Source organism: Monodon monoceros, unplaced genomic scaffold (genome assembly GCF_005190385.1).
Source record: "Monodon monoceros isolate NGI ecotype Baffin Bay Population unplaced genomic scaffold, NGI_Narwhal_1 Super_Scaffold_15, whole genome shotgun sequence".
NCBI lineage: Eukaryota > Metazoa > Chordata > Mammalia > Artiodactyla > Monodontidae > Monodon > Monodon monoceros.
Genome location: NW_021703771.1, coordinates 39312561 through 39336519, shown reverse-complemented (window position 1 = coordinate 39336519; position 23959 = coordinate 39312561). Strand labels below are relative to the sequence as shown.

The following is a 23959-nucleotide window of genomic DNA, read 5'->3' as shown; positions in this document are numbered from 1 at the left end:
TTTTTTTGCGGTACGCGGGCCTCTCACTGTTGTGGCCTCTCCCGTTGTGGAGCACAGGCTCCGGACGCTCAGGCTCAGCGGCCATGGCTCACGCGCCCAGCCGCTCCGCGCATGTGGGATCTTCCCGGACTGGGGCACGAACCCGTGTCCCCTGCATCGGCAGGCGGACTCTCAACCACTGCGCCACCAGGGAAGCCCTTCACAGCCTCTTTGGACAGAGGTGAATCTGTCCATTTATTCCCTGCTCTTCATCCTCAGAATGTATATTGTGTCCTGCTCTGTGTCATGTTTTCTAATTGGGATGGCAAAAATAGAGCCCCCCAGAAAAGAAATGACTAGAGATGGTCAGTGTCAGCACTGACACTGTCCCCATAAAGGATCATGAAATGGAAATTGCACCTTCCCCTTAACCATTGCTTCAACCCAAACACTGGCAGAGGGCACAGTCCTATGTTTAGAGCTATCTCTCTGGCCTCTGCTGCCTTTTTTTAGTTGAGACAACCATCAGCAGTCTAGTTCCACTCAGGGAGTTCTGGCTTGTGGCCAGCGAACATGTACAGAGACCCAAACTAGCATGGCTCTGGGCTGTCTTTTATTCATGTATTCAGTGGATGGCAATGAGGTGCCCACTCTGTGCTAGGCACTGAGCACTAAGCAAAAGCATGATCTCTGCCCTCAGGGGAGAATCAGAAATTAATCCAAGAAGCATAGAAATAAATGTCAAATTTATCCCTGATCACTCCTATAAGGGAGAGGGGGAACTTGACATAAGCGGGGCGGGGAGGGGGGCGGTGTCTGGGAAACATCCCCCAAGGTAGTGATGGCTAAGATCTGAAGGAAGGCCAGGAGGTGACCAGGCCAGGGGACAGAGGGAGGCAAGAGCAAAGGAGACAGCTGTGGCAGGAAGGGCACATGGGGCGGTGGCTGAAGTGCTGAGAGCCAGTCTGGCTGGAACCGACAGAGCAAGGGAGCATGCTGCAAGGCACCCTCAAGGGGAGTGGGGAGGCCGGCCATGGGAGAGACCTTTGGTCTTTATCATAAGGATGATGGGAAATTATTGAAGTGTTTTAAGTGGGGAAGGTGAGACCACATTAGCATTTTGAAAAGATCGCTCTGATGGCAGTGAGGATAACAGACTGGAAGGGTCCCGGAGTAGGTGTGGAGGAGCATGGCAAAGTGGACATATCTAGAGCTATTTAAGATATTTATGACTGATGTTAATTTAATTTGTAGGAAACAGCCTAGCCTAAGCTAGATAGGACTCAATTTAGGAATGGAAGCTAAATGTGAAAATTTATGACTGACTGAATTTTCCATTTTTTTCTCCTATATAGGCAATTGATTGAAGGAACAGATGTTCTTCATCAACTAGAATTGGTTCCAACAGAGAACGAAAGACCAATACAACAATGTGTAATTATTGACAGTGGAGAGTTTTATGCCTAACCTTCATATCAGTATTTTCTGACGATTTATTATTGTACATCTGATCAGCTGTTTCTAGATTTAATTAAAGTGTTTGTTAAAATTTGATTTGAAAGTTGTGGCGGATGCTGTAGGTTAGCTCTCCCAACACCCAATCCCTCCCCATTTTCCTTTTTTGCCTAAAGCAAAATACACAATTTTCTAGCCTCCTTTGCAGCTAGGAGTAGCCATGGGATACTGTTCTGGCCAGTGAGACAGCAGCAGAATGCCAGTGGTCCTGCCCCTTCCCCTCTATCCAGTCTTGAATGCAGAGAGGCTGGAGCCATGAAGGAAAGGCCAAGAGAACAACAGAGGTGTCAGCCCCAATTCTTGAGCTGCGGGACCAATACCAGCAACTCCCTATGTCTAGATTTCTTGCTGAGACAAATAGATCCCTGTTTGTTGGTCAATTATTGTTACTTGTAGTCAAAACCATTCTTAATTTAGCAGCAGTACCGAATGGCCTTTGAATCCTAAAACATTTGTACCTATAACAGAATTATGTTGGTGTCTGTAATTATATTTCTGCCATAAGAAAATTGGTAAATAACCAAATAGCAGAGAGGCAACAGAAAAAAATTCATTGTAATACTTCGTTGTTTATACATAACATTCAGAAAAGGATATACACTTTAGATGGTTTTATGAATAGAATGCGACCATATGAAAACCAAGGGCTTGGGTTATAGTCCCTGTGGTGGCGGACTCCTGAGATGTTACTGGGATCCAGCTTTATCAGCTGCTCCTTAAGCTGAGATTCTCAAACCCACGTCACCTAGGGAAGTTTTTCGACAAAGACTACAGGACCCTGTCCTTGACCTGCAGAGTCTCTAGATGTGGGACAGGGATTCTGCGCATTTGCTTAGCTCTCTCCCCAGAGGTTCTTATTTAAGCCACCTGGGCACTGGGCACTTGGGAATCACTGCAAGACATAAGCAACATGTTTCAGCCCCCTTTTTGCAGTCAGTGAGGTGCTTGCCTCTGACTGCGCTCAGCTGCCGCCACCACTGCTGTCGAACTGCTGCTCTGCCCAGACCCACTGCACTTCTCTTGCCCTTAAGTGAAGGTTTGTCTTCCAAGCACAATCTCTTTTTGAGCTGATCTTAAGGAGACAGCCCCCTAATTGACCTGGGGCTTGCCAAAGGGAGGCAAAGGATTTTTAAAAACTTTTAATTTTGAAATGATTATAGGTTCACAAGTAATTGCAAAAATAGAACAGAGCAGCCCTGTGTACAGATCACCGTTTCCCCAGGGGTCCTATCTTACACTACAGTATAACATCAAAACCAGGCAACTGACAATGGCAGAGTTGTCATTTTATCCTGTATATTGTAGATCTGTGTGAGTGGCACCACAATAAAGACACAACTTTTTCAGCACCACAAAAGCCTCCCTCTGGCTAGCCCTTTATAGTTAACCTACTCCCTTGCTCCCATCGGGCATCTATATCTATATATACCTCTGTCTTCCTCCCTTCCTTCCTTTCTTTCTCTCTCCTTCCCTCTCTCTTTCTCTCTCTGCCCTCTCTATTTCTCTCTTTTCCCGTCTCTCTCTCTCTCCCTCCCTCCCTCCCTCCCTCTCTCTCTCTTTCTAATAACAGCTTCATTGCTATTGCCATATGGTTCTATCCTAAGCTCTGAGGTGGACGGGGAGGAAGCGTACTGCCTGTGTCGCGTTCTCAAGTGACCCAGGAGCAGCAGAATGTTAAGAATGTGTGTTCTAGAGCCAGACAGCCTGAGTTTGCATCCTGGCTCTGCCCTTCCCTTGCTGCATGAACTCAGGTAAGAACTTCACTGTGCCTCTATTGCCTCATCTCAAAACAGTAGTACCTACCACACAGAGCTGCTGTGAGGGTTCAGGGGATCAGGAATTTGCAGACAGGATCTAGAACACGACCAATTACGCTGTAAGTGCTCGATACACGTATGATTAATAAAATCCTGGTATGTGACCTTCAGAGTGTTGTCCAGGAACTTGTATTTTTAAAAAACTCCTCAATGACAGCCAGATTTGGGAAACACTGAAGAGGAGGTATCTCCTCCTCTTCTACTCTTCAGAGTTTTGGCCAACCTGAGAATTCAAGCTGTTTGTATGAAGCCTCCAGATCCACTCCCTGGGCCTTTGGAGGGGTTCCTCCAGTCACACTGGCGACACCTCAAACAAAGGGGCGCTGGGCTTGCCGCAGAGGCTCTCAGCAACTCCTGAAGCATGGGATGAAAGAAACTGACATGTTGCAGAGGTCCTGGTTAAAACATTACAGGCATTAGTCATGTAATAACAAGCAGCAGAGCAATTCTTACTGGCAATGAACCTGCATATTAGGGCATTAAGCATCTATCTGATATTGTGAAAGAACTGGGATATTTGCATGGGTGTAAGAAGCTGATGCCAGCTCCCCTTATTTTTCAGTTTGGCTGCAATGTAAAGGTGGAACTCTGCTAACCACCTACAGGATGGCAAGTTCACGGTCACTTTGTTTGCTCTCACTTCCCACTTTTAGGCTGTGTAAAAACTTTAGTCACAGATTGTATATGCAGTGGTTCTTACTGCCATCATTTAAAGGTACATGATACTTCTGTCTTAGAATATATTGTCTTAGAATGATTTATGTTTAACTATATTGTTTGGAGAAACTGTTACAGAGGACTCAGAAGCTTATCCCAATTAACTCCAAATATAAGACTTTGATTTAACCAAAATGAAAGATTCCGATTTTATTAAACAGAAGGAATTCTAAATTTGTCCAAGTCTACAAATATGAGAGTAAAGGCATTCTGATGCTTTGTACAAAATGTTAGTTATGTGACCTGGCCCTAAATGCTGATATGGCAAAGTCAAGTACATATGCTCTGTCTTACACCAAGCCATGTGAATAAGCAGAGTGTGGTATCGTTTCATTTTGTTTATTTTGGGAGATTTGAGATAAATATTTTAAATTCTATCTAAAGAATATGTTTTCCCCAACTCCAAACAATGCCAGCTATTTGTTAATGAATGAATAGGCTGGCAACCTCAGGATTCCATACTATTTACATTTTATACATATTTAAAATCAGGTGTGTTTGTTTTAGTCCCAGCTAGCGAGCAAAATGGTGCCCAAATCACTTAACCTTGCATTTTCTTCATTTGTAAAAAGAACAAATAGGAGTAAAGAAGTTGTTAGCTCCCTTCAGGCTCTAAAACTTCAGTGGTTCCCTGAGTAAATTTATAAAATCAATAACAATACTATTATCTACTTTTGGGCTTCAATTTCACTAGTAAAATCGGGGTACATCTATCTCATAGTGGTTTGAGGATTGAGATAATTTGTGAAGACACCACTAATGATCCTTGACACATAGCAGAAATTTGATAAAAATTATCTTCCCATCTGGAATGTCAACCCACAAAAAACAGAGAAACTGCCACTGATAGAAAGAACATCATCATTTCAAGAAACAGCAAGTCCCTGTTATTCTCAGTGTTAGCTATTCTCACTAACATACTAATTTCCAATTGACTGAATTAACTCAAAGGTATATCCTCAAAATTAAAATTAATCTCTGTCAACCTAGTGATACTCTTTCCCTCATGGAAACTCATTTTTTAAACTACTATATTGCTTATACCATCCACTACCCTTCCCAAAATGGAATCGCAACTTAAACTTGCAAATCTAGTTGGTCCATATCTCCAATAAATTTTATACATCATACAAAATGTAACAAACTCAGTAGTAACGCATAAAACACAAATTACAAAGTTTGACACTTGATAGGGGGCTTTGAAAACGTGGTGAATCATAGGTTCTTCTACTTCAGTGAGCATCAGAAATGCTTGAGCCTATTAAAACACAGATTCCTGGGCCTCACACCAGTTTCCCGTTCAGTGGATCTGGAGTGGGTTGGAGAATTTGCATTTTTAACATGTACCAGGTGATGATGATCTGCTGGCCTGGAGACCACACGTTAAGAACCACTGGGATATATTAAAGTCATAGATACATGAGAGACTTGTGGCATACAGGTATGCAGAACAAATAAAAAAGTTATTAAACACTAAAGTGTGACAACAGAAAAGAATGAGAAAAAATGATGAGACAAGAAACTCTGATTTCATCAAAGCAGCAGGGAGGTATGCAAACACTGATCAATCAGAAGGGATAGCAACTAGAGGCCTGGTGCAGGGTCCTAGAGCTCTTGGCTGGGCTGGAAGTGAGCCCTCCACTTTTAGAGAGGCAACAGGGCAGTCTGGGGTTTCAGAAGAGTGACTGGGACCCTTGCTTGGGCTGCTCGGGCAGTGGTCTTTACCATTCAGTACAGAATCAGTTGAACATTTTAATAAGCAGAATATCCATCCGGGTGTGTTCCGACTGAAAAGCAGCACTCCAAGACAGGATTGGGAGGAGCACAAAGGATGCCTGGGCACAGGGGGAAGTAGTGGGTAATGCTGGTATCAGAAAGCTGCCTGGGTGTAGTTTACTTTGAACTCGGGGGTTGTTCCTAAGGAATGAGTTATTAACAAGTCTTCGTTCTGTTTCCTAAAGGACTAAGAGATATAATGGGAAAAGCTCTAGCCTGCCCAGGATTTAAAGCAGTATAGAAATAAAAATAAATGTGTCTCAAGTGCCAGCCTAAAGGGAACCTAGGCTGGGCTCCAAGACTCCTGCATATCCAGTAGTTTTGTGTTGCTTGTACCATAACCTTACATACCTTTGTAAAACAAGCAAAAACCCAAATAAAGAAACAAAAACTTCACAACATGTCTTGCTTGATGTAATTTTGTAGAGGATTCACCACTAAGAATTGCGGCCACTTAGGAGAATAGTTCTCCACAGGTTACAGTGTAAAGCAGTCTTCTCAGACTTTAATAGGTGCACATATGGATCTCGTTAAAATGCAGATTGTGATTCAGGAGGTCTGAGGTGAGGCCTGACCTGCATTTCTAACAAGTTTTCAAGTGGTATGAATGGTATTGGTTCATGAACCAGGCTTCGAGAAGCAAGGGTAAAGCAGTGGTTTGCAACCTAAGCTGCAGACAAGAAACACCTGGGGAGTTTTTACAACTCCTGAAGCCCTGACTTTATTACAGATGAATTAAATCAGTACCCAGGCATCAGTATTTTTCAAAACGTCTGGGTGGTTCCTATTTTCAGCCAAGGTTGAGAATACCTGCTTTAAAGTGTAATGCTCCCCTATGAAACCCTGGAACAATTATCAAGGAAATACCATAGTCCAAGTGGAGAGCATCTAGTATTTTATCACCAATCCTAATCACAGTGTGAACAGTAAGAATACGAATACACAGTTTTAGCTCACTGTTAATATTTGACTTATTACAATCGTTCTCTAGTTTTGTTGAAAGTTATTTAAATATTACACAAGGTTTAATACATGTTAAAACTGTATTATACGCATGTAAATCAGTGAAGTTAGAACACTCCCTTACATCATACACAAAAATAAAATGAAAATGGCTTAACTTAAATATGACATGACAACATAAAACTCCTAGAAGAGAACATAGGCAGAACATTTTCTGACATAAATCGTAGCAACGTTTTCTTAGGTCAGTCTCCCAAGGCAAAATAAATAAAGACAAAAGTAAGCAAATTGGACCTAATCAAATGTAAAAGCTTTTGCACAGCAAAGGAAGCCATAAACAAAACGAAAAAACAACCTGCAGACTGGGAGAAAATATTTGCAAAGGATGCAACCGACAAGGGCTTAATTTCCAAAATATATAAACAGCTCATGGAACTTAGTAACAAAAAAAACAAACAACTGTATCAAAAAATGGGCAGAAGATCTAAACAAGACATTTATCCAAAAAAGACATACAGATGGCCAACAGGCACATGAAAAGATGCTCAATATGGCTAATTATTAGAGAAATGCAAGTCAAAACTACAATGAGGGACTTCCCTGGTGGTGCAGTAGTTAAGACTCTGTGCTCCAAATGCAGGGGGCCGGGGTTCAATCCCTGGTCAGGGAACTAGATCCCACATACATGCCACAACTAAGAGTATGCATGCCACAACTAAGGAGACCGCGAGCCACCACTAAGATGCGGCACAACCAAATGAATAAATAAATATTAAAAAAAAAAAGTTGACTCGTGCCTATTTGGTCTGGTGTCAGATGGTTATGTGCTAAATAAATACCGTGTGAGAAGTATCCTGAGAAAAGAAATACCTTTCTTTGTTTGAAGGCTGATAATGAGACTTCACTTACTTACTTGTCTGTACTCTCACGCTTCTGGCCATAGGTTGGATCAGTCAAAAGCCGAGTTTCTTGTTTACATCCAAGCAAATCTCCAACTAGTGTAGTTGATGGAACAAATATTCATAGTCATGAGGGTACAGAAGCATCCCACTGATTCGATTTTAGGGTTAGGAAAGGCTTCAAGTTTAGGTAAAAAATGATAAAGCACTTATGCAGTCTTCTTTTTGGGGGTTTCCACAGAAAAGCAGATCTCAAAAGCAACTGATGTTGTTATTTTATTAGACTAAATGCACGTAATTAAAATTAGATGATAAATACAAATAGCTGAAAACAGCGTTAAATACAGCCTTTATAACCTAAGTTTTACCATTTGATAAAAGCATGGCTGCACTTCTGAATATTTTTGTGAGTTGGGCATCAGATGGCGCTCACCCTTACTAAAAGCCTGAGCAGTGACAGAATATTAACAGGCATTTCGAAAACCGGCCCTGACGCCAAGCAATTGTGCTTTACGGTCAAGTCTCTTTTTAAGTTTCGGTTTCTTCATCTGTAAAGTGGGGGTGGGAACAGACCAGATGGATTTCCAACCCATAGCGTCTTTCTTTGTTTGATTCTTCGACTACAGCGGTGGCACAGACTGGCTGCTGCTACCGCTGGCTGAAATCGCCAGATTTAGATAAGTCAGGGTGGGAAAGCGTGACAGAAGTAGACAGTGTGCGTTCCCGGCTGGAAGGCAGGAGACCGCTTTCGGTGTTTCAGCCGCTCACATTACGTGGGCGGCGGAGCAGAAACTCCTTAACCGCGTGGTGCCTCCGTTTCCCTGGGGTGTCCCAGCACAAGGTTACAGAATTCCAGCAAAATCGACTTTCAAGGAAAAAAGCGCGGGTCCTACGAAGCATACTTATGCAAGCACGTTGGGAACGCAGGAGGACAGTACAAACTTAATTCTTTCTCAACTAAACGCCTGAAAACAACTTCCGCCCAGAGGGTCTCAAGTCTGGGAAGTGCTGCCCCGGAGGTCACGTGGGACCAAGCTGGTCGTTCGCGAGGACTCCGTCGCCACATCATGTAGGTTGTTCCATCTAAGCCGGGGGGAAGCCTTCTCTATTACAGGAACGAGAAAAGCCCAGCCGCGCCCTGTGTGGCAACCTGAGGGCAAATAAGAGTTTCCTGTGTCTAGGCAGTTTCTTCGCTTGGCTAGTACAGTCGCTTTGGGGAAAATCTTCCCTCAGTTTCCTCTCGATTCCTCTGTTCCCCCTTCCGTAGGATTCCAGTTGGTATCGCCGGCTCCCCGCCTCCGCACGCCGCCCTCACGTGACACCGGCGCGCTCCCGCGGGGGGAGCGGGGTCTGAGAGGCGGCGCCGCAGGGGACGGAGGGACGGGCGCAACGTTGGGTGTCTTAGCTTTTGCTCCAAGGCTAGCGCGGAGGACGCGATGTCGGGGCTCTTTCGCCCGCTGCTTTTGGCCGCTGGCTGCCTGGCCTCGCTTTGCGTGATGACCGCAGCTCAGAACACCACCCTGGCCCCGAACACGACTGCACCCTCGGTTCTACCGAACACCACCACGACAGCGCCGGTGCTGCCGCCGACCCTCCCGACGGTCACCACTCCAGCACCAGGTGGGCGCCGGCCCAACGGGCTTTCTGCTCTCGCCCCCCCCCGCCGGCCCTCTCCCTGCCGGTGGTGCGCGCGGGGCCGGGGCGGGCCGCGGTCCGGCAACATGGCGGCCCGTCCGAGTCCGGCCGGGGACGGGCCGAAGTGGCCGCTGTTGGGGATCGCCCCGGGGGGAAGGGGCGGCTGAGCCTTGGGGCCGTTGGGTTGTTTCCGGCCCAACAGTGTCCTGCCCGCCTGGAGGTGTTGTTTAAAAGTGCTTCGTAATCTCCATCCTCACTTCAGGCTCCGAAGAGGGGACGTGGCTTTCTTCCGTGGTGGCGGCAGTGAGGTTGATTATGGGGCGAGGCTACCGCCTCCAAAGTTGGCGATGAGACCGAACTCCCTCTCTCTGGGGTTAGTCGTTTGTCCACCCAGGTCTTCTTTTCGAAGGGAGGCTTCTCCCGAATTTGGCGAAAGAAGGAAAGAGACGCTGCAAACTAATGCTCGCTGGTGTCTCAGCCCTAGGTCTGAAAAAATAAGTCGTTTGAGATTTAATTACATCGGTTTTGCGGATAGGTATGGGATATACTTGAGACTTGAGCATTTAATTAATTAAAATTTTGCACTCCGTGCTGTGTGTAAAGGAGAAAAAGTACCCATTCGTGTACCCGGTGCTTCGCATGTATCTGTTAGTATTTTAGGCTAAACTAGAAGATAAGTGGAGAAACCTAGGAGGTGGATGGAGATAAAGTAACTCCGCCAGAACCGTGTGTTTAGTAGATTGTGAGGCTGAGATTGGAACCCAGGTTTGTCGTTCTTCTAAAACTAGATCAGGACCTTTTGTTAAGCTCTGCAGTCGATTTGGAGACTGGTTGAGGCATACACTGAATCTTACAGCAGAAATTGTCAATGCCGTGACAACACGCACGAGAGGAGGGAAGATAAATTTTAAATTAAGGTGAAGAACCTTAGATATTTAAAACTTGCAGTCTAGTGTGATTGGTTATCCTAGTTAATATTGGGTAAGGAGTAACTGGCATATAGACCGAAGACTTGAAGTGTAAGAATTTTTACCTTTTTTTTTTTTAGGCCGATCACGTTGTTTTACAATATCTTCTCTAGTTTTTGTATTTTGTAGGAGTTTAATGACATATATAGTAAACTTAATGTTGTTAAATTTAGAAAGATGTAATGGTAAAATTCAAACATCTTTTAATGAAGAAAGGAAATTGCAGTACAATACTGGAGATTCTAACCGCACTATTTCTAAGATGATAGAGCAGAATTTGTTTTCTGCTTATTTGGTAGTTTCCTCCTAGAATTTTTTTCGGGGGGGGTTGGGGTGGGGTGTCTGTGTGTTTAAAGAGAGGCTTGGAAATATGTTAATTGCATTTGTGTAATTGAAATGAGTGCAAAGGAGATGATTTGTGTTTTATGTTAAGTGGTGGTTGGATAAACTGCAGCCTGAAAGGCAGCAAGTTTAGTTCATTGTAAATAACATACACTATGCTACCCAAATATTCATCATCAAGCACAGAAGATTTTAAACAACTAGCATTTTTCATGTGTATACAAACCTCTGAAGAACTTATTTCTACTTTGTGACTCCCTGCCACTCCCCAAAGGGTACGGTATATGTCCCAATCTCTGATAAATATTGAAATGCAATGTGTTTGTGCAGAACTATTTTTTAGGCACGGGGAAAGCAAATGAGAATGTTTTTTGGAGGCATCTAGCTTCTAGGAAAATGTATAGAGCCTAACTCTATAGTCCATTTGTTTGTCCAGACTTTGAATTGTAGTTAGCTGCCTTTGATGTCCTGTCTCAGAGCCGTTTGGCTTAAATTATTGACAAAGACCTTGCTAACTTGTTAAATTATGTGACTGTAGTCCCCTCCAGATGTGTTGTCTCTTATCCTCCCGTCATGGAAAACCCCGGAAAGAGTGGACCATTTATGAATTACCGATCTCAGATTTTTCAGGATAGGCATCATCGGAGCTTGGGTTCAACCTGTAATAAATCTTTATTACTATTAGAAATTCCAGTTCACATCTGATGTTTTGGGGCAGTGATTTCTTTGTGTGTAGTGTTGGCCTCGCAACAGCCTTTTTTCCAGTATTTTTCTTTTTTAAGGAACACTCAGGAAACTCTGAGTGTCTGAAATAGTTGCTGTGCAAAAAGGGGTTGTTTAGATAGGTACCAAGAAATATTGAGCGTTCCCACTAGCTTGTGCTTTTTCCCCCCTTTCTCTTGAGTTGACTTCTGGCTTCATAAGTTTTTTATAATGATAGGAATTTTTTAGTAAGCCACTTCATAATGTTTTTTTTTCCTGTGTGTGGTTTTAAAAGAACACGTAAGATCTACCCTCTTAATAGATTTTTAAGTGTACTGTACGGTATTAACTATAAGCACAGAAGATCTCCAGAATTTTTCATCTTCCTTGAAGCTTTATACTCATTGAACAGCAAACCTCCATTTCCCCTCTCCCAGCTCCTGGCAACCACCATTTTACTTTCTGCTTCAGACTTTGACCATTTTAGATACTTTATATAAGTGGAATCATGCAGTATTTGTTCTTCTGTGACTGGCTATTTTCACTTAGCATAGTGTCCTCAAGGTTCATCCATGTTGTAGTGTATAACAGGATTTCTTTTTTTTTAATGGCTGAATAGTATTCCCTTGTATGTGTATAACACATATTTATCCATTCATCTGTGGATGGGTTATACAGTTTTGCCATTTTCTTGAAATAGTAAGTCTGGTACTGTATGTAATACTTGCTGTTGTTTAAAAATGGTAACTAGTACAAACTCAAAATAAGATACCAATTAATTGATTTTATACATTTTAACCCCCACTCCTACCCCCAGAAATCTGTGAAAGCCGCAACAACTGTGTTTCCTGTTTTGATCCTAATGCTGCTAACACTACCTGCTTTTGGATAGAGTGTAAAGGTAAGAAACTTTGGGATTGCTTTAATTTTGAGAGTTCAGTATTGTTTTGTTCTAACATTTAAAAAATACTGCAAGGTATTCTTGAACACTTGAAACTTATGTAAAACATTTGGGATGGTGTGCATTACCTATTTTGCAAATCAAATACTTTTCCTTTAAACTTTAACCAATTGCTTAATATTCTCCCTAAAATCTTTTGTTGTCTCCCATGCTCCCCCCTTTAATTTCTTAGACTTGATAATTAAGGCTCGATAGCTTTAAAAGGAAGAGAAATTTTAGACCTTTGTGGTTAGGTTAAGTGTACTAGTACACTGAAATTAGCTGTGAGAGAAAGCTGTGGGATTTTCCCCTGAAAACTGTTCCCCAGTAAAATGTCTGAGGCATTTATCTTCTGTAGATGTCCTACTAGATGAACTATAAAGAGACCTTACGAAGCATTGTTGGATACTTAGATATGGGAGAATGAGGTGGGAAAAGAGTGACTTTTTTTGTGCTATTGTTAAGTTTTAAAGTTGTCTTTAATTTGATTGAGGGATAAAGAGCTAGATGGAGATAGTTTGAAATGCCAATAAGGTTTTTGTTAGAACCACCGGATTACAGCATAAATTATTCTGTTTTCTTAAGTAAGATGGTTGCATTTTTTTCTTATCAGTAAAACAATTTCTCAGGTTTTTTGTTTTATATATAAAGAAAAAGCCAAAGCTACATGTTAAGCTTTTTATTCTTCATTGAAAAATTGAAGAGTTCTGGAAATTATGTCACTCCGTAACAAAGTTTAAAAGCCTCTTTCAAAATTAAGGTATTAGCTTAAGTTTGAATTAAATAAACTTCTTTGTTGTATAAGGGTCACTTTTATTTAGGTGATAAAATGGAATTTAAGAGTGTGCCCCTCCTCTCTTGTATGGCAGAGTTGGCAAGATTTGGAGATTTGAATGCCTACCTTACTGTAGGATATGTTGGGGAAGGCTTTCCCTTGCTGGTGTTACAAGTCTTCCCATCCAGGAAAGTAGTTTTAGAAAGTGTAGAAGACTAAAGCAGAGATCTGGAACAGAGATCCTACTGCTGCTATGGGGCACCTCTCATGTTTACTAAGCCTTTATTAGTTTCTAAGGACTTCTCCCTACTGACTCAGCCCTCTTGTGGATTCTAGCAACCTTCCTGGTATAGTACCACAATTCTGAGATATACGTGTTTCTGACTTATCTGTTCAGTATATTCATGTGGATTTTAAAAGGATGTTTGGAGAGATCCTGTGTAATATGTCTAAAACAAGGGGAAAAAGATAATAACAAAGTATTTTGTTTATCTGTGGACTTCTAGAGAGTTTATACCTGAGTTCGATTTTTGGAAGCAACTCTGGAGCATAGTAACAAAGTCAAAGATAATGTGAATAATTGATGCTCTTCCCGTCCCCTTCCAATAACAGGTAAAAGCTACTGTTCAGATAATTCAACAGTTAGTGATTGCAACGTGGTGAACAGCACCGAATTCTGTACTGGTAAGTATTCACATTGGCGTCTGGGAAAAGTGGCTACAAAGAGGTAAGGAAGATCATTGCCTCAGGAAGCCTTATTTCAATATTTGGTTTAAAGCATTTCCATAATTCTAATCTCATTACAAACTTGGATCTGAATAGTATATTCATATTGATTGCTGAAAGGACAGTGTTCTGAAGCTTGATTTAGTCATTTGCTGGTACATACTGTGGTGCTGTAGGTACAGATATCTCCTGTATGTTTTTTTTTAACTCTTCCAGATACTCACTGTATTTTACACCCTCTCTTTATTTGCATTTTACAGGCCTGGACAACCTTGTTCTGGCACTTTCTTGATTATGGTACTGGTGATTATCACAGTCTGGATCAGTTTGTGCTATGGTTAAATGAATCCTCTCTGTATTCCTCCATTTTCTGTACTTTGGTTTGGGGAACTTGGTTATTTAACCTTTACTCTGCCCAGGAAATAGTTTTTAAAAATTCCTAGATGAAAACTGATTTTTCTAACAAGATTATAAATTAATTGGAAAGTCAGACTCCTAATTTGGTGTGTAGATAATAAATAGAATAAAAGATTTTTCTGGAGTGTGTCAGTAACCTTGAAAGACTACCTGTAACTGTTTAATTTTGGTAGGGGTTTCCCCATTCCTCTCGCCTCCCCCCACCCCAACTTGAACTTTGTAACTGAAACTTTGATTAGTATGAGATCAGTTATACCCAACGTAGAGTCCATAATATGGTTTAGGTGGTAAATGAACAAACAGTTTTAATATTTATTTTAATGTGTGTGTACCTGTGATTTTATGATAATATTGTTTAGAAGTAAGATTAAGTATAGAATTTTAAAATACATTGAAGAAAAACTGAATAAGTAATTCTACTCATTTGACGATGTATCAGTTAGAATTAGTTTTGGCTATCAAGGACATAAAACCCCAAATTAATATGGTTTAATTGATAGATTAATTTGGCTCTCGTGTAAAGGAAATCTGGGTTTCAGTGCAGCTAGAGGGCTAGAGAGGCATCTCTACAACCATTAGGGAGACCCAGGCTCCTTCTAGGTTTTTACTGTGTCATTCCTCAGAAATGGCTTTGACCTTATTCTCCAAGGTGAATGCTTATGTTCCAGCCATCAAAATGGTTTTCCTGCCAACAGGAAGAGGAGGGGAAAGTGAGAGACCCCTACCTTACAGATACTTCCTAGCAGTTGCACATGGCTACGTAGCTGCAGGGGAGGCTAAGAAATGTCTTTGCATGGGAGGGTGTCACTGAAAATTGGTGCTATTTCTAAAGAAGGGAAGGCCAATATTGGGACAGAGCAACTATCTACTCCATATGTGGCACTTAAATGAAAACATTGTGAAAGTGGCACTCAGATGACTGCAGGTTGGGAAATAGTGTTACAGATTGTGATATTTTAGACAGCTTTGACTTACATGTGTGTTTGTTTTTTTAAATAGTGCCCACTGCCACACCATTGCCAACCAATTCTACAGGTAATACAAGATAATTGACTCTTTTCCCCTTCCTTTGAAGGTTTTTAAGCTTTTTTTGATGAATAACTTTAGTAATTAAATATCCAAAAATCAGTATGATTTTAAAAATGAGTGGACGTAGTCTTGGACTACAGTAATTACATTAACGTGTACTATTTGTGACAGTGAAACATAACTATAGTGTTTCACGTTCATTGAATTTGAGCAGATTTGCCATAGCTTTGTATGTTGAGTCTGCAAACAGCTTTTTGTGCATTTTGTGGAACTCTAAGGAAATATAGAAGCCTAAAGGAAATTAATTCTCATCATCCATAGGTACACCAAAAGGTTTTCAGTTCTTCCAGACTTTGTGTATCTAAATAAATATACTTATTAGGAAATTGGATGATATGGCCATGCAGGTTTGAATTGTTCTCCCTGTTAACTGCACACGTTGTTGTATGCACTTTACCCATCTACTCTTGGTTGGATAGTTAGATCATCTTTCATTCTTCATGCAGTGAATATCTTATAGGAAAGTTTTTGCTGTCATCTCTGGTAGGATTGATTCAAACAGCATTCTCTGTCAGAGGATATGATTATCTTAAGACTCTTAATACTGATTGCTTTCCAGAAAGATATGCTTTTCATTCCTATCAACAACTGGAAAGTTTTTTACCACATCTTCAACAGCAATTAAATAATATCTCCTTGTAAAAATCTTTACCAATTTGATAGTAAGACTAAATAATTAAAAAACATCTTCTCCAGGACAAGTACTAGGCTAGAAGATAGGGATATAGGAACACAAGTAAGATAGTATTTTGTCTATTGTAGGAACTATGAAAGGTCGGGAAGCACAGTGTGTTGGGGGATTTGTAGGAAGGTGTGTGTGTTGAGTAATATGTGGTGACAGCTTCCTGGAGATGTTGACTGAGTCTTGAAATTACACTGGTAAAATCCGAGGGGAACTTCCCAAGTGGAGCAGGCTGGTTAGTTCATGTGAAGGAGAGGTAAAAGAGTATAATAAAGTCAGGGAATTGGCATTTGGAGTGTCCAGTACAAGGCGAGAACAAGTTAAGCTGGACAGTCAACAGGTCAAGAGCCAGATTGGGACGTGCCATTGTATACTTTGCTGGTGGGTTTGAAGCATGATGAGATTTGCGTTTTAATAAAATAACTTACTTTAACTGTGTAGAGAGGTGAGTGGAAAGAGGCAAGAGTGAACACAGATGAGCTATGCTATTGCAGTAATTCTAGAGAACTAATAGCGGAGGAGTTGCAGATGTATGCAAATTGGCTTAGGAAGTAGAAAGGAAAGCACTTGATGATTGAGGTGATGGGAGAACTCTGCTACACAGCACAGATAAGTTAACCATTGTAGGCAGTGGTAGAGTCCACTGGAGCAGCTTTGAGAGAGAACAGGGCTTGAGGACCAGGCTCTTGGGAACAGTAATGTCTAAGAGGTGGGAAGAGGACTGGATAAGAAACTGAGTAGGGATGGGCAGAGAAGTAAGCCCAGAGACGTGTGCCTAAGAAAACCTGTGTTTGTGTGTGTATGCGTTTTAAGTGTAGTTTTTCAGAGGAAAAAGTAGTCAAATGGTGTAACAAGGCTAAGAACTCATTTTGAAAGACTTTGGCAGTGTTGAGCTAGCTTGTACCAGCTTCTGCTGGCACAGCTTATCCCCCCTGTACCCTCAGTGATACTATGTTGGCAGCTTGAATTAATGGCTACAATGGGAGTAGTCACTCCATGGAAATCTGCAAATTCTACAGAAAGTATTTTGGAGAGCAAACAGTGGTGTGCTGATAAAACCACCAGAAGTCATTGACAAGGAGGATGTGTTAAAAGTTGATGAAAGCAGAGATACTGAAAGAATATGGATTTCCAGAAGGTAGGATATGAACAGAGAGGGGCAGAGGAGGAAATAGTTTCCCCAAAACTATTGTGGGTTGCTTTTCATTTCTTCCTTATGAATCTTGATGTAGTTCTACTTGCTCTACACTGGGTTCTCCTGTGATCTCCTTGAGTGTCTTTTGTTTTCTCTCTTTGGTTCTGTGAAGTGGAAGGAAGTCAGGGCTTGCTTGCAGAAAATGCATCAATTGAGTGGTAATTAGTGGTTGAAGAGCAGCCTTTACATGGTCTCTTTCCATGTTAGCTGCTGAAGAGAGCAAGTGAGAAATAAAGGAACTGTTAAAGAAACGATGCAAGGAGAATCTGATTTATGTAGACAGGCTTTCAGTGAGGTTAATTATATAGTCTAACACCAGTACAAATAATGTAAGTATTATAAACATAAATAAAAATATTTATAGGTAACATAATATCTTACAGTAGAATGACTAAATTATATTAGAAATACAGTGGAAAATATATTAAGTAGAAAACAAACTGTTAAGTAGTTCCAGTACAATTTCATTTTTTTGTTGTATACATGTCTAGAAAAATGGCCAGCAGGAAGTAACATGTTTCTCAGAATGATAGAGTCACTTAAATGCTTCTACTGTATTTTCTAAATTTTCTATCACCAGTAGCAGCTTTTATAACCTATGAATTATTTTTTTAAATGAAAGGAACATAGGGTAGGTCAACAAGGTATTCCCTAAGTAGTGCCTGATTTTGAAAATTTTACCAGTGTAATACTTTGGTTAAAAGTAAAAGTATGTAAATGTTTTGCCTATTTCAAAAAGTGAATTATTTTTTAAAAAGTGAGGGCAACTTTTACAAATACCCAAAAATTAAACCTCATAGCTCTGCCTTCATTGATTATGTAGTAGGCTTCTAGTGCTTCAGAGATTTAAACCAGTGCAGATTTCAAAATAAAAAAAAATATATATATATATCTTTTACCATGTTCAGAGGGTGGTAGTGAGAAACAAATAGCAAATTTGCAAATTTTTTCCCCTAATGTTGTCAGACAAAATTAGTATTTTAAGATTGAAAAGAATTTGATATATGTTTAATTTATGAAGTATATTTTTTGTTTCACAGAATGTATAAGCAACAAAAACTTTGAAGGGATTATGAGTCTTAAAATAACCATACCCTCTAATCTAGGAATTCTGTATAAGAATCAGTCCTATCAGAGATGAGATCAAATATTACCCTGTAAGATGTTCATAGCATGCAGAAATTAAAGATGACCTAAATGTCCAACCAAGAGCTGGACCGCGGTGCTTACAGTTAGAGAGAAAGGGGTACAAATAAATGTGTGTGAACATATCATAGCGTTTACTAATATCTATTAGTAGTATCGATACTATCAGAAGTCTCAGTATAGTGCTTTAGTTCCTAAAATGTTTTTACATTCAAACTGATTCTTCCCATGAGTGTGTTTCTTTAGAGACACTCATGCAGTATGGTAGAGAGAGCTTACCCTTGGGCTCTTAATATCATTTAGATGGGGAATTATGGCCCCAGGGCACCTGTTCTTTTAAATAAAATTTTTGGGAACACAGCCATGTCCATTCATTTGCTTGTTGTCTTTGACTGCTGGTGCATTACACAGTGCACAAAGTCTAAAATATTTACTGTCTGCCTCATTAAGAAAAGTTTGCCAAGCCCTGGAAATGAAGAAGATAAGCAAATCTTGATACTTACATAGACTGAATTGTATTTGTTTCTTACCTGACTTATTAAAGTTAATAGTTTTTGTCTTGGAAGCAAGATTATTGGGAAAGAACTTGTAGTTCCCTCACCTAAATACTAATTCTTGCCCTTCTGTGTGTCTTTTTGCAACTTTATCCAGGTGTATACCTAAATTTTTATACTTAGATATGTACATAGATGTTAACATAGATAGAAGTTTTTGATTGCTTAATGTTTTAAAATACACTTCAGAGCTAATATTTTGGATGCATAGATATGTTATTGAACCATTAACTGAGATTTGGCCTTTATTCTCTAAAAAATTTGAAAGCATGTTGAAGTGGTAGTAGTGTTTCTAAAAGATGCTAGATAATTGAGAAATTTAAAATTTTAATACATTTTGTTTACATTCCAGCTAAAACCACAACTCCGCCTTCCCCTTCTACAGCTTCCACCACAGCTACTACATCAGGTAATTGAGGTTTTTTTAAACTAACAGTGAGGTAGGATGTGTGTGCTGTGTTGCCTTTTACTATTTCTGCTATCACTGTCCAATTTTATTCATGAATAGTTATGAACTGAAATTCATCTCTTGTATTTGGAGGACCAAGATAGTAGGCTGTTAAAGCAATAATGATAGGTTTGCTGAGAGTCCTCTTCTGGATTTTTAAAGTGTAATCACATTTGGCATGACATGTTAGAATTAAATGGTAATGGTTTTCCAAAACCCTTTTAGTACAACCTGTAGGTGAAATCTAATTTCTTATAACTTAAAAATTAAATACTGATTATTGTTAGGGATTCGTTGTGTGCTGTATTAGACCATGGCAATTTGAGTGAAGGTAGTATAGCCATCCTTTTTGCTGTGAAGGGTCTAAAAAGCCAAGATCACTACCAAATGTGCACCTCATATTTCTTACCATTTCTTATATTCCTTTATAACCTTTGATAGTGTGTGTGAAAATTAACTTTTTATTAATTAATGATTTGACATGTTATTAACTAAATCATATTTAGGTTATGCCACAGGGCACTGTAGGTACACAGGTTAGGAACCCTTCCCTCCAGCCATATTTATAATACTGTTTTGATTCTCATGAATATTTTACGGTTTTTTTGATCCTTTTGGTTTCATTCTTGTGCTACCTTTCTCTAAATTGCAGCGAAGCCATTCTGTCTTCACAAGAAGAAATACAGAACAGTTGTAATTAATTTTAAAGCTGGCCAACTTATACAGCCACAGGAACCAGTGTTTATTTGCTATTCCAGTTAAGAAAATAAACTTTATTTTAAATATAAAATTGTTGGGACTTCCCTGGTGGTCCAGTGGTTAAGAGTCCACACTTCCACTGCAGGGGGCGTGGGTTGGATCCCTTGGTCGGGGAACTAAGATCCTGTGTGCCGCATGGCACAGCCAAAAATTTTAAAAAAAGAAAGAAATTGCTTTTTGTTAAAGTGGATGGTGCTCCACTTGAAACATTTTAGTCTCTGGAAAGGAATTTTTGTTTTGTTTCTTGTTGAAGCATTTTACTGCCTGAAAAGGAATTTAAATTTTTGTGCTTTATTTCCTTTGGTAATACTTTCTCATTATAACATTTTCAGAGTAAAATTTAAATGTCTTTAATGGTGAGTTCTGCTTGTTAGAATTACAAATTGCAGATTTATAAGATTATAATTGTAGATTATTAAGATTACTTCTGTAATTTGAAAAACTAATCAAATTTTTATTTACCTTATATATTTAGTAAAATGCAAAAGTTGTATAAATTTTAAACACAAATATTAATATTTACTCTAGCAATTAACTAAAATATGTAGTCTGAAGAAACCAGGTTTTAAAAGTGCTTGACATGCTCCCAGGGCATAATGTGCCAGGAGAGTCATTTTTGTCATTTTCATATTTGAAATTATATAGCAGCATTGACCATTTGATGTTGCTGGATAGAATGAAGAACGGGACTGGTAAATGGTCGTCTTCCTCAATTAGGAAGCTGTAAAGACTTGACACGAGAGGAAATACTTCATAGAATTTAACACATGGCAAAAAAGAAGCTCACGTGAGTCTTAAAATTATCATAGAGGATCATGAGACTTATTAAGTGTTGTTATTTCTTTCATCTCATTTAACAGGTACAACTAATACCACTTTAACTCCGACTCCACAACCTGCGCGGAAGTCTACGTTTGATGCAGCCAGTTTCATTGGAGGAATTGTCCTTGTCTTGGGTGTGCAGGCTGTAATTTTCTTTCTCTATAAATTTTGCAAATCTAAAGAACGAAACTACCACACTCTGTAAACAGACCCGCTAAATTAACAAGGACTGGTGTGTAACTCACTGAAACCAAAATATTATCTTTCAAGATGTCCCACATGGAAGACGCTATTCTAGGATCTTTAAGTTTTCAAAGGATGCATATAGGAGCATCGCCCTTGAAGAAAAATCAGTGAAATCTATTTGCTCAACGGGAATATGTAAAATATTCTGCATGAATCCTTGTGGCTGTCTTCTTTTATTTTAAATGGCTGCTGCTGTGGGATTATGTTCTCTCTTCTTGACATGCCAAATGTAACTCTGTAAGTGATGGAAAACATTGTCCTGCGCAGACAACCTCATGACTCTTGGCAATTTAAATGTAGTTATTTTAAAGCCTGAAAGCTGCATTTTTTCATCCTAACTCAGGATGTAGTTTAGTGACCAGAATTGAGAAGAATGTGCCAAATGAGCATCAATCAGGTGGATTTGGGGCTATCGTTGCAAAAGTGGAATAAATTTATAAATTTAATATCCTTAGAGTAAAATTTTGTGCTTGATAAGTTATTTTTTCTACATTAGAAAAAAGATGCCACACAGGGAATTACATTCCAGATTTAAAGAAATGAATGGAAAGGATACAAAACATTAAAGTGTAGCAGGTTATTGTTCATACTTGTAAAGCACCTTATATCATTGAGAAAATAAAGAACAGTGCCTTAAAAGACAGTCTGAAAGGTAGACTGTAACTTAAAATGTTGGTGATTTGTTCTTTCACATTAATGAAGGGAAAGGTTGGTCTGAGGATGTAACTGTTGATGTGAGCAGTAGTAAACCTGCTTTTAGATACCATACTGTTAGTACTTAATTGAAAACTTACCTACTTTATTTCAAGCCTGAGTAATTTAAAGGATGTTATACAAAGTCAAAAGCCTTCATCTATTGAATCTCCCAACGTTTTGCTTATGGCTGTTAAAAAATATAGAGATAAAGTTGATTTAATTATATTTTCCTTTGTACTTCAAAAAATTATCCTAACACTGTTGTACCTTGAAAGGATTTCCACAAAGCTTTCTGGAAAAGTAACTTCTGTAAGGCAAGAAAGAAAGAAGTTGTTTTAGAATCACTTATTAACTCTTTAAATGAGACAATCATTTTAAGTTTTGAGACAGCAAACGTGAGCAGTGTAATTTCATGAAAAATTTTAGTTGATCAGATTACTGTAGATTTTTAATGATGATTGCCCTGGATAAACAGGTTGTACTTTTTTTCTCCTTTTCCATCCTTTTCTTCTTCTCAATTTCAATTGCTGTAGTATAAGCATGCATACTTTTATTTCTTTAGCTTCCTTATGAAGCACTAGTTTTTTCAGGTTTAGAGGGATACTTCTTCCCTGCCTTTGACACATTGGATTAGTTCAGAGGCTTAAATCAGTTTAAAATGAGCTTTTGCTTTTCTAGGTCATTAAGGTTTTTTGTTTTAGTTTCTTTAGCCTATAGTGGCTGTGTTTAGCACTTGATTTTCAATATTTTATAGTAAGAAATGACAAGTTGCTTTGGTCCATTTCATAAGCCAAAATTCCTTACATTTAGATAATTAAAGGTTCTTAAAATGAAGATTTACTGTTTCTTCTTTACTTGCTGGTACAGCTAAAGTTTGTTTTACTTGCACATTGGTACACATACCTAATGTTTTCAAGTGCCTTAATTGTTTAAAATCTCTGGCTTCAAAGGTTTTTGGGGAAAGGTAGGCTTACCTCACATTTTTGTTTCCCTCAGTAGTAATATTTTAGGTACCTCACAAAAAATTTTATTATGGTGCCATGGCTATTAGTTTTTAGTGAGTGCTTTAAGATACAAGATTCAGTTGAAAACATACAGAATTTCCATTCTCCCAAAGCGGTAAAAATTAGCTACAATGGTATAATTGTCCTTTACCTAGATAGGAATACCTTGCCACACATTAATGTTAACACTATAGCTACTTTTGTGAAAATGTAGCTGATGAAGCCTCTCATCTTCTGTAATTTTGAATACTGCTCTAACAGAATCATAATATGGAATTAGATTTTACAAAAAGAGCTCTTACAACAGAACTCACAGGCTTTTCCCCTCTTCCTTTAGCAGTTTAGTATCTTGAGCCATTAATAATTTTTGGGTTCTTTTTAATCCAGAAGGTATATAGAAACCTTTTCAGATTTTTCATCTGATTTGTTCATGCAGATTGTAGTTCTATTAAAATCCCTTATTTTACCTTACAGATACTTCTTGCACAGACACTGCTGTATTTAGAAATTTCTATTTCAGTTCATTAAAAACTGCAAAACCAATCTGTATCATGTACCAAACTGATTTTAAATAAATCTACATGTTTGTTGGGTTAATCTGCTCTTTTTTATTAACTAAAGTATGTTTTTATATTTTGATTACGAAGTTTAATGCTAGTGCGTTTACCTTAGTCTGTTGGGGGATGGCTTGTCTCCTCAGCTTTTCATTGCTCCTGAAGACTAGCAGATGGTAACTAAGGGACATATTCATCAGTGGAGAACAGAGCCTTAGAAATGATAGTTGGAGGGAGGACTTGGTATGCCTGTGGGATTGACATGCAAGTTGATCTTGCTCAAATCATTAGAAATCATCTACTTACGTGCTAGTTAAGCAAGTATTTATCAGAATACCATCTGTTGTTAGATATCTGAAAGCTTGTTTGTGACTTTCTGCCTTATTCAGATTGCATATAAAGTAAAATTGGGTTTCTGTTCAGAGTCTTTGGTATAAAAATCTAGGACAAAGCCACATGCTGGGATGTGAAATCTGGTTCTTTAGGCCCATGTTTGGGGCAACATTATATTCTATATTAAATCACAGAACTTGGACTAAGAAGAGAGAATAAATACTCACCTATCAGCCTTAAAATCCAGAAGAGTGTATTGA

The 23959-nt window shown here is 39.3% G+C and overlaps 2 protein-coding genes and 1 long non-coding RNA gene across 3 annotated transcripts in view; 2 read left to right on the top strand and 1 right to left on the bottom strand.

The window, feature by feature from the left end:
- Positions 1-1516, top strand: part of PPIL6 (peptidylprolyl isomerase like 6) — a 34235-nt gene extending 32719 nt beyond the window's left edge. The window contains exon 8 of the mRNA XM_029223740.1: positions 1335-1516. Within this exon, the coding sequence (XP_029079573.1) occupies positions 1335-1446 (112 nt within the window). The 3' untranslated portion in view covers positions 1447-1516. The remainder of the gene's footprint in view (positions 1-1334) is intronic.
- Positions 1-8783, bottom strand: part of LOC114895991 — a 41317-nt gene extending 32534 nt beyond the window's left edge. Inside the window, exon 1 of the long non-coding RNA XR_003793694.1 lies at positions 7681-8783. This is a non-coding gene — a long non-coding RNA (uncharacterized LOC114895991). The remainder of the gene's footprint in view (positions 1-7680) is intronic.
- A 211-nt stretch (positions 8784-8994) lies between these two features.
- Positions 8995-23409, top strand: CD164 (CD164 molecule). Its single transcript, XM_029223739.1, has 6 exons — positions 8995-9286; positions 12131-12214; positions 13641-13712; positions 15171-15206; positions 19190-19246; positions 20905-23409. The coding sequence occupies exons 1-6, from the start codon at positions 9103-9105 to the stop codon at positions 21069-21071; spliced, it is 600 nt and encodes a 199-aa protein (XP_029079572.1). The 5' UTR covers positions 8995-9102; the 3' UTR covers positions 21072-23409.
- The last annotated feature ends 550 nt before the right edge of the window (positions 23410-23959 follow it).

Coding starts and splice junctions, on each gene's coding strand:
- CD164 (XM_029223739.1), top strand. CDS start 9,103: ATGTCGGGGCTCTTTCGCCCGCTGCTTTTGGCCGCTGGCTGCCTGGCC. Junction 15,207..19,189: donor ATTGCCAACCAATTCTACAG/GTAATACAAGAT, acceptor TTTACATTCCAG/CTAAAACCACAACTCCGCCT. Junction 19,247..20,904: donor CACCACAGCTACTACATCAG/GTAATTGAGGTT, acceptor CTCATTTAACAG/GTACAACTAATACCACTTTA.